At 37.1% G+C, this 15,986-nt stretch overlaps 1 protein-coding gene across 1 annotated transcript; it reads right to left on the bottom strand.

Moving 5' to 3' along the window:
* Positions 1 to 334: 334 nt before the first annotated feature.
* On the bottom strand, positions 335 to 15,986 carry LOC134743329 (uncharacterized). The gene is made up of 5 exons (XM_063676722.1): positions 14,915 to 15,986; positions 12,465 to 12,561; positions 10,394 to 10,507; positions 4,542 to 4,697; positions 335 to 486 (listed from the first exon to the last, which is right to left on the bottom strand). The coding sequence occupies exons 1-5, from the start codon at positions 15,844 to 15,846 to the stop codon at positions 433 to 435; spliced, it is 1,353 nt and encodes a 450-aa protein (XP_063532792.1). The 5' UTR covers positions 15,847 to 15,986; the 3' UTR covers positions 335 to 432.

The raw sequence follows: 15,986 nt of genomic DNA, 5'->3' as shown, positions 1-15,986 counted from the left end.
AACAGAAGAAAATGATATTATAACAGTAATCAGGTGAAATAAAACTATGAAAACGTAATAGTAATCAGGTGCCTCGAAAAAAGAAAAGCTCTTCTGCTTGGTTTAGCTCAGTAAAAATATGCTTCAATAATAATATATAGACAATAATAACCTACTTATTAATCTACATCCTGTTACTATTATGAATGAAGCAATGGGCCAATGGCTCACATTTTTTCACAGAACAAAAACAATGAAATAAAATGAAAATCTCTATTTTCAGGCAACTATTGTCCCATAAAACTAGCATACATATTATTATAAAATATATCTTAAAACTTAAAACACAATTATGGTTGCGATGCAGTTCGCAACCCCGCAGTGTCAGGGAGCCGGCTTCAATGTCTTGAAGTGGCGTATCTGCTATGTATACCTAGGTAGTATTTAATCTGTCTACACCTCCTTCTGGCTCAGAACTGCGTAGTACGAGTAGGCGGCCTTCATTATCTGAAAATGAAAAACGTATTTTTATTTGAGTCACATCTCGGGCAAGTTGGGGTCGGGGTTACTGACAACGCATAACTGAACATATTCATACACATTATTCAATTTGTCCTTCGAGCGGAATGGCTTCGATTTAGTAGGTTATAAAACCTTTTTACAATAGAATTCCGAGATGTTTTGAGTAAACATTGCTTCAGACAGATCAAATATATTATTTGGTAAGTATTTATACTTGACCTAAGAGGACAGTTATACATGCTGATCTAACCTAAGCTAAAATAAAATAAATTACCTGTTACAATTGTTACAAATGAACAAATTCTATTTGCTGATTAGGGAATTATGTAATGGCTCCTCTACACGATGGGCCATCATACTGGCCCACTAAGATGGGCCAGCGTTATACATAGAGACGTTAGTAGTGTCGGATGGCTTATGGCGCGGCGGGATGGCGATGGGATGGCCAAGGTGTGAAATGACAATCAGATTTTAAATATTCGGAAATAGCACAGTCGTGATTTTCGTCCATCGTGTTTTTAAAAATCGTAATTTTGATATTTCGGACGTATAAAAAAATCGGAATTATTAAAATCGTGGTTATAAAAACCGGGAAAACATATTTCGGAATATTTGGGTGTTCCCTGCTACAGAAGGTAATGTTGCCACATCCCAGGTAACAGTGACGTCAGCGACGTCATAAAGACGTAATAATGGCGTCATAATGACGTCGCTGATGTCATTATGACGTATAAATGCTGTTAGGGATATGACGTAGATGATGATGATTTTCACCATGGACGCATTTTCTTCACCTGACATACGACAGGGGTACTGTTATAGTTTTGTGTAAAATACAGCCACCTTTCTTCGTCAGTGAGTTAAAAAGAAAAAAGCAGTGCACGTTTATAAGAACTCCTTTGCGTTCCCTTACAATTAGTAGCTGGTACTATTCCGACATCTGTGTCGCATTTTAATTTTTGAGCAGGCCGTTTGTTCATTTCTCCCGCGGCACTCAGCTTTGCAAGAGATGAAAACTGTGACCTATATCAGAGCTGACTTTCAACTACACTCAGACCTGGGTAAACGGAATTTATTTAGGTAACAAAATGTTAATGCTTACAAGAGGTCGTATAGCTTGAGTAATTTGATATTTGGAGCTGTTATTAAATCAATAGATAAGATTGATGTAAAAAGCATTGAATACGCCCAAAAACAAAATAAGTAAGTAGGTAAGTAATCGAAATTTCTTTGGAATAGGCTCTATAACTTTTATATTTAAGCTATTTGCAAATAAAACGACACCACACTGGTTGAACTTACAGATTTTTAATTTATTCAGGTTTCATTTAACCAGGTTTCACCACATTCGAACCTGTCTATTTTCTCCCTTCCATAATAGGTTGCTTTGAGCTACTGCCAAGCCAATTAACCGGTTTGGAATCGACGACGTCTTACGACATATACTTGAGCACGGTGAAGTTTTTATTACTTACTGGAAAGCAATAGAAATAATAGAATAGCGCCATTTTATTTGAGGTACCTATCTAGTTAGTTTCATATATACTCGTGAGGAATTGGTTAACAAGTTTGTCACGAGTGCGAGTATCTGTAGTATTGCAAAAAGTAGGCCAATCAAATTAGATTTTTTCGAAGAATTAATTCCCAGCAAGCTGGAAATCGTTTAAATATCATTTGGTCCTAAATGCATGTAATCCGAGTTTGCTCAATCCCAGGAGGTGTTCATAAATGTTTGCTCTATTTCAGTGTTTTGCTTGTAACTCGAAAACAGTACGTCTGACGGAACCCAGGTAGCAAAATGACGTCATTTGACGTCATTTTGCTACCTGGGAAAGTTTCCTCTAATCATGGTGAAAATTGAAACTCAACGTTTGTAAAAAAATGTCCGCCACTTTGAACTTCTTTTCTTTTTGGTATAATATTATAGTTTTAAGCCACAGCTATTGCTTTTATATAAATTCTGTTACCACCTACGGGAGAGCGGTCTCTTGACACAAGTGTCATTGTACGCTTTAAAGAGGCACCTGCCCATTTATAATTACGTTTGTTTGTGCGAACTTAATAAACTTTTTTTTTTATAATCATGTTACATACATGAACTGTAACACAATGTGTTGTAACATCCCCATACTGTATCAATGCAAATAAATAATTTCTGATTTCTGATTAAAATCCAAAAACTATTTCTCACCAGTGTCTGATCCACAAAACCTTGCAGGTAGTGGAGTAATGGATGATGGGTTCCTTCTACATCGAGTGGTTTTGCAATCCAAGGAAAAATGTATCTCCTAAGGCTCCCAAAATTTATGCACGCTACCTGGGATTAAGCAAACTAGGATTACACGTATATATTAAGGACCAAATGAATGTATTAAAACGATGTCCAGATTGTTGAGAATTAGTTCCTCAAAACGCTTTTATGGATCTAATTTGATTGGCCTATAAAGTTAAACTTAATACTCTTAATAGTTGATTTGGTCAAAGGAAAGCAAAATATATTACAGCGAGGGAGAGGGAAGCCTGAACGAAGCGAAGAATATAGTAACTTCAATGTAGGTAATAGATATACTTACATTGTTTGTTATACGTCGGATTTTGATGAATTTGGTAAGTTTGAAGAGCTCATTCTGGGCGAAATAAACATGAAGTCCCAACTTGGGATATAAATAAAATAAAACAAAAGTGCTACTTATTTTGATCCCTCCCCCGAGGCAAGCCTTTTCATAAATAGCAGGTGTAAAAACGCTACCTTTAAACCACCCAACTAATAGTGCAACTGGTCCACAAGTTCAACATTGTAAAGGTTCCATTTATAAAATATTTTGCCCTAGAACTACGACATTCAAATAATAGTCACACCTGAAATTCGCTACTTGTTCGCTTACGTAAGACGCAGCGTAAGGAACGTTCATTATTAATATCTGACGATAAAATTAACGAAAACATAATAAAAATCGGCCCAAGAGAACACGTAATTTTGAATTTAAGGGAGAAATATGTACAAGGTGAGTAGGTAGGTACATTTTAGTAATAGATACCTTAAACACTTAAAATGACGAAATAATAAGTCGCTATCAAATATATCGGAGCCGCCATGGTGTTCAATAATATATGAAAACGAAGCGTGTTTAGATATTTGTGTGCACCTTGGCTACCACGATATATTTGATTGTATCTGTAATACAATAAATATGTTAAAATACAACTGTGTGGCAGCTTTTTGGCAGTAGTGAGCTTACGGACGCTATTCTCAAGTCATTGCCTTGCCATTAAATGATAGCGACGCACATTCATGTTTAAAATATACTTTATAGCAATGAAAACGGGTCGTATTGTATAATTTCCAAATACCCGGTGACAGATAGCCGAATAGATCTGTGGTAAGGGTCCAGAACATTGCTATCAGAGATATCGGGGCGCCCGGGCGGTCGAGCTAATTACAAATATCTGAACTAGCTTCTATTATTAAGGCGTTAAAGTGCACAATTAGATATTTTTGAGCACGTAGCTCGACCGCCCGGGCGCCCCGATATCTCTGCAAAACGGGCAAGGTAATTACCTTGCCCGTTGTGATATCACTCCGGTGCGGCTTGGACGGCACCGGCTGTCCATATAAGCGAAGCCATCAGTTAGTCTGAGAGGTCGGTACGCTCGCATCCTCGACATACTAACTACCGAAGTACTTGAGGCGCCATGTATTCCTATCTTGTTTGTCCTACTTCTTCAGAATACTTAATGCTAAGAAGCACCGGTTGTCCATGTAAGCGAAGCCGGCGGCTGCTAACCTGAGAGGCCGTTGTGCTCGCATCATTGCTATCAGGAGGTATCGACTTACACGAGATCATGATTTCCCATCTTGACTGCATCCTACTTCTTCAGAATACTTAATGCCAAGAAGCATCGGTCATCCATGTAAGCGAAGCTGGCGGCAGATAGCCTGAGAGGCCGTTGTGCTCGCATCATTGCTATCAGGAGGTATCGACGTACACGAGATCATGATTTCCCATCTTGACTGCATCCTACTTCTTCAGAATACTTACTGCCAAGAAGCATCGGTTATCCATGTAAGCGAAGCCGGCGGCAGATAGCCTGAGAGGCCGTTGTGCTCGCATCATTGCTATCAGGAGGTACCGACGTACACGAGGCGACATACGCTCCCATTTCGACTGCATCACGGCGTCCGAAACGCGCTCGGCCTGAAATATACTCATTGTTATAATTATATAAATTATAATTTACCCTGCACTAGAAAATAATAAAAAAACAGTAGAGAATTTTTGGTCTACATATAACCCTTGGTCTACATATAACCTTTTTATGTTAGTTGCAGTTGGTTCTTACACGTGGCTACATAAAATATATATAGTCTCAGAGAAAAATATTGTAGAAATGAACTTTGCTTTTGTATGCTCATTCTCGAAATAACACATTCCTGTGTCGTCGGCTGCTCATAATAAAGAAATAATGACCCAATATTTATCGCCAAACCTTGAAGAAATTTTTATTGATAAAATATTGTTTAAATTTTTATATTTTTTTGTATTTATATAACTTACTAAATAATATTTATATGTCTATCCCTAAGGCCTTAGCAGAATTAACAGCGTTGGAATTTGCCTCGTTTGCAAATTGCAACAATATGCTGAGACAGGGCCACAGACTACAAAGACATGACAGGGCCTTTTCCCTACTGCACACATTGCTGGACCCAAGTGTGTAATTTTTCTGTTATTAATGTGTACCTAAATAATTTTATCTTTGTTTTTGCTACTCTTATTATTTTCCCTTTTTAAGTATCTTATTTCTTTCATCGTATTGCCCTGTGTATGTGTGCTTTATGGAATAAATATCTTTCTTCTTCATATTCAAATTATTTTAAAATGGGTCACTCACGTATTATTAAGTCGAATAAATAGCTCGACATGTTTAAATTTCTTCTTCTTCTTCCAAATTCTAAAAATACGTATTTTATTACTTTTTGAAATGTGAATTTATTTGGTACCTATGTTTTCTAACTAGGGAACAATTAAATCATACTATATTAAATTAATGACTGAATAGATATCATACAAGTCCGCCTGTTGTTACCTACTCACTTATGTCCTGTCATTGTTTGTAACATGTATTTTTCTTTGTAGTGCACAATAAAGTATTTTATTATTATTATTTGTATCTCCTTCTGGATTTCACGGGCCTATAAATCCCGGTCTTTTGATAGGCTTGCGTGGGGATATAGATCCAACACGTAGAGGCCCCTTGGAGAGCTTTAATGTTATGTAGAATGCCTGCTGGAACCCGTTGACAGGTGCAACAATAGACACCCATGAACCGGTCGCAGCAGGCATTGGGACTATTGTAGAAAAAGTGAACAGTATACCGGTTTATGGATTGAAGTTTGGCTGGTCAAAAGATTGGGCTATTGCTGAGAGGTCCGGACACCTGCCATAACAATGTCTGTACACGTTATCGAGGCAGGCGGTGACTCGCCGCTGACTAGATGGGCCCCTGAAACTGCCGTCGTAAAGACAACCAGGAGCAACACCGGTGTGAGCGGCTCAGGGGTGTCGAGAGGTGTGCGCCGCTTTCTACCCAGTGGCTGTTACCAGCCACTGTGCCAACTCGCGTCTTATGCATCTTTCACTTCCACCCCTGGAGCATATAGCTCTTACGACTCCCCTCTGGACGGCCAATGAAGGCAAGCCAGAGCTGAGAGTCCTGCGGGTCCCCTTGGGGTCCACTCCGACCGACGAAGACTCGCCGGAGACGGAGACCCTGACCGACTCTCTGGAGCACTCGGGTCCGTGGGGTCGTCACTCCCCAACAGCTCGCCACAAGCTGCCCTGCGGGCTTATTATTATTATTATTATTATTATACACTAAAGAAAATGTGACCAACTCCACCGGTGGCCAAGGCGAGAATCGAACCCGCGTCTTCAGCTTACTACCAAGGATGCTGGCGGCATTTCCTCGCTGTATCGCAATGCTGATGCGTTGTGCGAGGAAGCCGCCAGCTCTTCGGTCACCAGTTACGTCAACCAGACGCTTCGCGATTTCTGCAGACAACTTGTGCGCGCTGGGACCCCATGGACCTAGAGTTTCAATAAGTGCCTAACCACGACTACACAGAAAAAATAACTTTTGTTCCAAGAACCAATTGTCTCAAGTGATATATATAATTACATAGAACTAAAACATTATTGAATCAAGTAATAATTATGTTTCTTGATAGAAAATATTAATTGTTGCGTCCAAGATACAGTTAAATCTGTAGTGAAGAACTAAGACAATATTGAATCAAGTAACATGTCTCTTAATTGATAGCAGATATTAATTGTTGCGTCCAAGATACAGTTAAATCTGAAGTTAAGAACTAAGACAATATTGAATCAAGTAACATATTTCTTGGTAATATAGTGAGCCGCGTGCGGCTCTTCCAGTCACGTAGATTTCATAGGTCACCGAAAATAACACTTGCGGCTCTTTTAGAATAATAAAACTGGTGATTTCTACTGCGGTTGACTATTCTTTCCAATAGTTTGCCAACCCCTGCACTAGTATACGTATAAGCAATGCGATATGAACTGCGAGTGACTTTACATAGTTACTATACGACCGCGGTAAACTATTTGTGTGAGTATTGAGACCCGCGAAAAACGAAATTTCTTTATCTGCCTCTGTCATTCGAAGAATTTCGTTTTTTTGCGGCCCTCTGGTGTATTTCACATGTCTCGCTAAAGACAGCATTTGCGAAATTGACTGGCGGCCACCCGGGACACTCGTTGATATTGGCGGCTTGAGCCGGGATTAACGTCAGTATGTCAAAAGTGAACACTGAATATTCAAACGCGAATAAACAATGCTGATAACAAATATGATATACGACTCAATTGTAGTTTACCTTACTACGACATGACACTTATTAACATTTATTACAATAGCAACACTATAAAACTTTTTGTAGGCAGTTTTATTAAATTGTATTTATCAAATGTTATCTTTCAGTAGAAAGACAACTAGATTAAAGTAGACAACTATCTCTACTTTAATCTTTGAGTTAGTTACTTATACGGCACTTAACTAAACATTTAATATATAGGGTGGGCCAGTGATAAATTCTCTTTTCGTATTGACGTCTTTCGTTAAAATGCATTTTCCCCTCACTAGCTCGGAAAGTTGTCTTTTATCCTTTAAAACAAGTGGGGAAAAACGCATTTTATCCACTAGTGGGGAAAGTAATTTGACCTTGGATGGAGCGTGTTTAAGTAGCTTGACAGATAACAAAACGTAAAACGCTCATAATAATGGTTCATTCGATATTAATTATCATTAAATGAATGGTTTGAGAATGTAATAAAAAATACCAAATTTAGCTTTATTTAATGATTTTATGTCATAAACCTTAAAGTTCCATAAAAAACGTTTGTTTTTTAATAATGATGTTAAATATAATTCGGAACGTACAAGTTGAGTCAATGCCATTTCAAAACGCGTCATTGACATTTCATACGTCAGAAATGTCAACATTGTCAACAAAATTTTTACTTAAAAACTTCTCACGTAAAAATACAAAATTTCCTGAGTTTTTTTTTATAATATCGTAAAAAAATGAGTGATTCCAGTGATGAAGATGATCTAACGCCTGTGGAAGTTGCACTTTCCTCGCTATAGTGAGGTGAAAAGTTTTGTGTTACACACGGGTGCAAATGTATTTTACTTCTCGTGTGTTGAAACACTCGCTACGCTCAGGATTCTATTTTAGAACCACTCGCTTCGCTCGTGGCTTAACTATAGAGTCCTTTCGCTTGCTCGTGTTTCAATTCCACACTCGCGAGTAAAATACAACTTTGCACCCTTGTATAACAAATAACTATTATCATTGGCCCAGCCTATACAACGATTTTGACAACTACTATATAATAATTTCGTTATATAACCGACGTAATATAGTATTTAATTAAATACCTATAAGAAACAAGTTTACGAAACGAATACTACGGGTAAGTACGCTACGTAAGATGCATTATTTAATTTAATGATTTGTAGCCTCCATTGATTGCAACTAACGGAATGTTTCACAAAGTAACTGCTTAACTTGAACCATTATTTTCAGCATGTCGTGGACGGGGTAAGGTATGTACTAGATTAAATTTCGGCAAAGTTCTTCGTATCTAGTTTAGGTGGGACTTAGGAAGCGCATTCTGATTTTAAATATATGATATTTAATCTCATTGCATACCGCTTGCGCTTTGATATTGGTGTCTCACGTACCTTTTGAGATTAGTATAAATGAATGTACCTAGGTATTTTTTTATCCTCATTGTCTTAAAAGTACCTACCTATCAACTCAAGGCATATCCAATAGAGAATAGTAACTGTAAGTCACGAAAATAGAACTGAGATACTGTTTATGAGTATGATTGTGCCCTTAAAGTTTAGGTATTTTATTTTATTAGCACGTTTTAATTACTTGTGTAGAATTTCTCAATTATTTTGTTAGTATGAACCGTAATCAAAATAAATTCATTATTGTATATTTTAAAAATCAGGAGTAGGTATATAACGCATATTTAAATGAAATAAATAAACCGACACTAAATTCCGTTTTGCGACGACACAAAAACTATATTTTCGTGAAACGTTCGAATACGAATGAAAATCGAATGTATTTTGAAACACTCCGTATTTTGTAATTTATGATGTTGACGAAACAAGCTTTCCGAATTCCGATATTGGATTGGTACGAAATGGAGCTGTAACTACATATTCTCGTTTTATCTCTTTTAATTAAAAGTTCTGCGAGTCCTATTTATTGTGCACTCTGACTAATGAAGCATTTCACAGCTGAGACCAAGCGCAGACTACGATAATGTTAATTTTGAACTTAATGGCTTAATAGATATCGGACCGATACTAATTTTTAAAAGTGGATGTCTGGCTGATACTGATATTTATTATTTATTTCAAACTTTATTGCACATAAAAAGTGTACAACAGGCGGACTTAATGCCATTATAGGCATTCTCTACCAGTCAACCATAGGGCTAAACAGAAAAGCGTCAAGCGATATCGTGTACCTAAATGTCGTCTAAAACAGGTCTAAATCCTACTCGACAAATAATTCGCGGATCCTGCGAGAAGCTGTGGTACTAAAGTTCCTAACCTGCACAATTCTCGTGCACTCATGCCTCATTCTCTCTATTTTAAAAATGATTTTTCCCGGTTCCCGCGTCAAAGAGGGCATCCATCCAAATTTTTAACGATGGTTTTGTTTAGGCCCCCGTTGTTTTATTTGCTTTTGTTTTCATAATAACATTCAGTATCTTTCAATATCGATAGTAATATGCAAATTGAATGGACCGTTGTTATCAGCAATATTGGACATAGGTACCGCAATCACATCGGACGTTACACACCTTCTAGCCTGTTAGCCATTTTCTACTAAAACTTATGCTACCACCCCTTATTTGGTCGAGTATCTATTTATATTCTCTGAGTCCGCACCATGATTCGCACATTAAGTCTGGAGGGGGCCTGAACAAGTACCTAAAGTAGTAATCCATACTGATATTATAAATGGGAAAGTCTTTCTGTGTGTTACCTCTCCACGCTTAAACCGCTGATACGATTTAGTTGAAATTTGGCATAGAGATATTATGAGTCCCAGAGAACGATATAGGATAGTTCTTATCCCGAAAATCATCCCTTAAGAGGGTCAAAAGCGGGGTGGAATTGAGATAATTAATAATTTGTTTAAACAATTAAGCATATGCTCGAGTTGAATGATTGCTATTTGACTTTACCCAGGCGCTATTCTTACTCTAGCTGCGGTTACTATTAAGTCCACAGAGACGAAGTCGCGGGCAAAAGCTAGTTTATTTATAAAAAGACAAACCTGAAGCGTAAGCTCGTTCGCCGTGAAGCATTGTAAGGCAAGTTGTATGATCATTGCCATGAAGAACGCCAGGGATGTCACGAGACGAATTGACTTGAAACTCGATGCATCTTGCTAAAACAAACTCGGTGAAATTGGTGGTAATTGAAGTTAATCGTTTTGAATTGCCATGTTTAAAATTTATACAAAAAACTCCGTTTTAAGTAGATACTAAGAGATAATGCACTGTGTAAACCATTTAAGTTAAAATCTTAAAATTAATAAAAAAAATTAGGCATATAATTAAAAATATTAAAATGTTCCTCCACAATCTTTCCTTAACCCTTATCTTGGCTAGGCTCAAAATATTTTAAGTTTTAATACTTTTTAGGGTTCCGTGCCCAAAGGGTAAAAACTACTAAGACTTCGCTGTCTGTCTGTCTGTCCGTCTGTCACCAGGCTGTATCTCATGAACCGTGATAGCTAGACAGTTGAAATTTTCACAGATGATGTATTTCTGTTGCCGATATAACAACAAATACCTACAAAAAACAGAATAAAATAAATATTTAAGTAGGGATCCCATACAACAAACGTGATTTTTTTGCCGTTTTTTGCGTAATGGTACGGAACCCTTCGTGCGCGAGTTAGACTCGCACTTGGCCGGTTTTTTTAGTTTTTTGTCACCTATTGACCATACTACTTTAAAAAAATAATGATTAAATTTCATGGTTTCCAGTTCCTGAAAATCATATGTATCATATTTAAAAACTTTTTTTAACAGGGGCATTTTTTGCCATAATAAAATTTGCCGCGCTACGGTCTACGGTGTAGCAATAAGGCGTACGAAAAGTACGAATACACAGTTATAATTTAAAATAATATCTATTATTTTAAAAATATCAAAGTTCACTAACTAAATTGTATGTTAAATAATGTGACATATTTGAAACATGTTTTGCATCCCCCACAAGTATAAAAAATTAAAACTAAAAATAAATCATGTACACCTATTTTGATGACAACGGCAATGTATTAAATGTAATACAGATAAACTTTTATGAGTTCTTGGCAATGTATCAAATATGAACAGTTTCGTGTAAATATTTTGTGTGTTAAATGTTTTTAAATACGACCACTAGGTAAATCCTATTACACTAACAGATAGTAAAGTGCATTAAAATTCAGATTATGCATAAATATATTTATATTTATTTATATTTACAAGAATGGTTTACACCAATTACACTTGCTACTATGCTAATTATTTTGCTACTATGGCATGATAATTAATTGCTACACAAAATGTAATTATATATACTAATCTAAGAAATAAGTGCAAAACTTACAGTACGAAATGAGATCTGTTGTTTCCGTGGCGCCATGTTGGTTTCTACTAATTAATTTACAATGTCACGTGTGCATTATTTTTTGCAATAATAAAGGACGGTAGATCGATATTCGACATATTTATAGTAAATGTATTTTGTTAAGTAATAAAGTGAACCTGCTAAATTTTTTAATGTTCCATGTATCACGGGTGTTACAATGCCAAGATAAGGGTTAAACGAGTTTTTTTTTAGTTTAACCCTAGGGGCTGAAAATTGTGTCGAAAGGTTTAACGACTTCTACGCAGACGCTACTTCGTCAAGAGGAGTTAGTCTAACAATAATATTTTCCCTACACTACCGTAACAGCGTTTTTACCGTCCGATCCGATATTGGACATCGGATACAAGTAAAATGTTATACATTTTTTATATCATCATCATCATCATCATGTCAGCCGATAGACGTCCACTCCACTCCACGTCCACTATTTTTTATATACCTACATACATTTAATATAGGTTTTTTTTTATATTTACTTATTTATAAAAAAATCTTAATGCAAAAAAGGCGGACTTGATGCCAATCTACATCAACACTATCTAGCAGCTGTTATTCCCATAGGACATCCAATATCGGAGAGGCACTTCCAATAATTTCCTCCATGTCGGGCCTCTGGTGAAAACGCTCTAATAATTAATAAAACTTGTTAATGCACCAGACAGCTATTCAATATTTCCAGATTTGGAATGAAGTTGCCTTACCGAAACTTGCACCATTACCACGCAAATGGCCGCCATGCTGGACAGCAGCTGAGTCATGAAGCCGTAGGAATAAGTGACTCGGAACTTTTCCACGCAGCTGGAAACAAATATATTTATAAGTATGTTTAACTATTGTGCATTACACTTCTTTTGGTAGGGCTTAATTAAAAAAAAATTAAAGAAATGTGTTTTACGGTATTTATATTACTTAAATATTCCACTGCTAAACTTCCAAAAATTGTTTGCAAAAATATGTCGTGACAGCAACTCCACATATAAACAGCAAGCAGCAAATGAACTGTCACGGGGACCATTATCCGACGCGAGAGGTAATCGGTGCACACCACCAATAAAATATAGGTACCTAACCTAAAACATCGGTATCGGTCTGAGGGTTTTTATACTGGAATTATACAAATTACACTCTTCTTTTAATTTCGATTGCGATCAAAATAAACAGAAATAGGTACAATAAGTTGTGCGATTATTTTATCATATACATAAATTCGTAGCTGATTGACTAGCACTGTAAGCACAGCGAAATATGATGTTGTTGGGTTTAACAGCCATAGTCTTGTTATAATGTTATTAAAGTGTACCTATGTAGGTAGTGTTATGCCATCTTTTGGCAGTAATAACAACGGCTATACTTAGCGAACATTAGAAATAAAAATAAAATATCCACCCAAAGCGCAAAGGCAAGCAGAAAGATTTTGTGAACTTCATTTCGATGTTCTCGAAAGTTGTATAAAGAACCATATTATGTTGATATAGACGTAAAAAAAGCTTGACTGACAATATTAGGGCGGTAATCCTGAGATATTGCAGGTCGTCACATAGAGACCCCCTCTTTGCTTTCATATCGACATAGATCCGTCTATTGACAATTTGTAAATAATGCGGGATGCTTTATTAGAAACTATTCCTTAAGTATATTTATTTATATGGTTTCATATAGTTTAGCTCCAAGCTAAAGCTCTGTTAATGTATTGTATTTAATACTTGTTCTTTACTTACGAAGCCTAGCTACGCTATCGTCTGCATCTTCTTAAATTATTTAGGGACTTTGGCGAAAAAATCATTTGAGAAGATGCAGACTATAGCTACTACGCTAGCTAGCTGCGAAAATAAACTTAGTATAGTTAGATTTCGATTCCATCCAGATTTTACTCTTGTTTCTCTTTTCATACATATCAAATTTGTCTTAGTGCTGATCCCGTTTACAGCCTGTGCATCCTGCCTCGCTTTGTCACAGACCAGGAGTTGGCAACTCAGTTCTAAATAACTAAATGTATGCCAGTCAACTGCTAAATACATGCAATGCCATTCAATCCCCTTTGCAGTCGGCTATTTATTCCAAGTTCCCGAAGTTTGGCTCCCTTACTGGCTCTGCCTGCCTCCAGTTAATTCACAGTGCACTTTATGGCAATTTAACGCAGTCGGTTGGCCCAACCGATGTTTGCTTGCCAAAAGTTTCGAACGGCTACCTACGCCTCTACGATATAACAACGAAATACAATAAAGATAACATTTATAAAAATAAATGGTATATAATTTACTAGTCCAGAGAAATTTCTTTAGTCAATTTTTAGGGTTCCGTACCACAAAAGGAAAAAACGGAACCCTTATAGGATCACTTGTGCGTCTGTCTGTCTGTCTGTCCGTCTGCCACAGCCTATTTTCTCCAAAACTACTGGACCAATTAAGTTGAAATTTGGCACACATACGTAAGTTTGTGACCCAAAGATGAACATGTAACGTAAACAAATTAATTTTAAACACCACTTTTGGGGGTAAATGAGAAAATTAAAAAATAAAGTTTGTCAAACTATATCGTGTTACATATCAATTGAAAGATCTCTTTGTGAGAATCTCAAATATATTTTTTATATAATTTTAGGACAAACAGTTTAGAAGTTATTCAAGAAAATAGGCACAAAATATGAACAGTCCCCCCCTTTAACTCACCGAAACTACTGGGCCAAACATTTTGAAAAAAATACACAAAATAGATCTTTACCTATAGATCACCGGAAAACCTATTAGAAATGTGCAGTCAAGCGTGAGTCGGACTTAATTACTTAGTTTTTGATCCGACCCCTACGGGTTTTTTAAAGACATTTCGCATAAAAAATACATTGTTTAAATTGTGTAATGTACGGAACCCTTGGAACGCGAGTCCGACTCGCACTTGGCCGGTTTTTTTTTTACATTTGGAAGCATAAGTTGCATCTAGATCTGGCGAATGTGCTGCGTTGCGCAATGTGTAACTAGACTGAAATTTTCGCATTGTCGCATTTTCAAAACTAAATTTGGATTTGCAAGCCACGCTCGCGCCCACGCACGTAATAGTTAAGACCCTTTTTATTTAATTTGTCAGGATGTCGCCGTCGACGGATACGTCTGGGAGGACATCATCAATCATCATCATCAATACTGATAGTACAAACCTAATCAACAATTGATGTTGACGGAGACAGCTCTTTACAGATTGTTCTATAGCAGATTCAATTTGAATGTCAGTGTAAAATGATTTAACTTTAGCTTCTATCCCATCCAGACGATGTTTAAGAATGTCAATATTCTCATTAATTGATTTATCCTGCGTATCGATATCAAGCGGCATGTCTGAGATTAGTTGCGATAGAGCGCGGTCATATGCAGTCATGAATGCCTCTTGTAGTATCAAGAACTGAGAGCTCATATGAAGAATGAGCGACCCGATAAAAGTGTCTATAGTCATCACGATGTGTCCCGTCCACAGTAAACCCACTGTCTCCAGGACGAACGTCGCGATATATGACTCATCCGATTGATATGTCCATGGTATGTAGATAGGTTGAGGGAGCGTCCGTGGGGGCTTTACGGCAGTATCGTTGAAAAGAGCTACTTCTTTCTTCCATCTTAAATCCATAATAGTGCCGTAGACATTCGTATTGCCAATAGTAATCCACCCGAAAAAAAGAAAAGATGCTGTCATTATCCTTGTAATTCTGATTGTTCTGCGGTTTTTATCAACATTTTGATAGTAATCGTAAACGTCGATTTCAATGGTGCGCACGATCTCCTGGATAGCACGGTTTTTGAAAAAGAAGAGATAAAGCTTGATGCAAGTGAGGTCGTGGGTGATGACGAATGAGAGACTGAACATGAAACGGTCGATATCCTTTTTGCCAACGAAAGGATCGATAGTTTCGAGACCGACGAAACCCGCCACCCAAACGACTTGTGTGAGTATAGAATAGTACAGATAACAGCTCGGGAAGTTCCTGACATCACCTTCGTCCGGGTGATGCCACCAGCCTAGCCCCAAGAACCTCAACAGGCGGTAGTGCAAGCTAAAGTAACGCCTAGGGCGATCAGACCTTACTATATTTGACATTTTTATTATACTACCAATTTTAATCAGCCAGTCTACTCGCTAGTTTGACTATTACTTGAACAACGCTAAAATGTTCTGATTTAATCAAGTTTCATAGGTTTCCTTTATAGCTTCATCGCAGCCGATATTTCATTCGAATA

This window comes from Cydia strobilella, chromosome 8 (assembly GCF_947568885.1).
Source record: "Cydia strobilella chromosome 8, ilCydStro3.1, whole genome shotgun sequence".
Lineage (NCBI taxonomy): Eukaryota > Metazoa > Arthropoda > Insecta > Lepidoptera > Tortricidae > Cydia > Cydia strobilella.
Note: the sequence above shows the minus strand (reverse complement) of the source record. Positions and strands in the feature narration are given on the sequence as shown.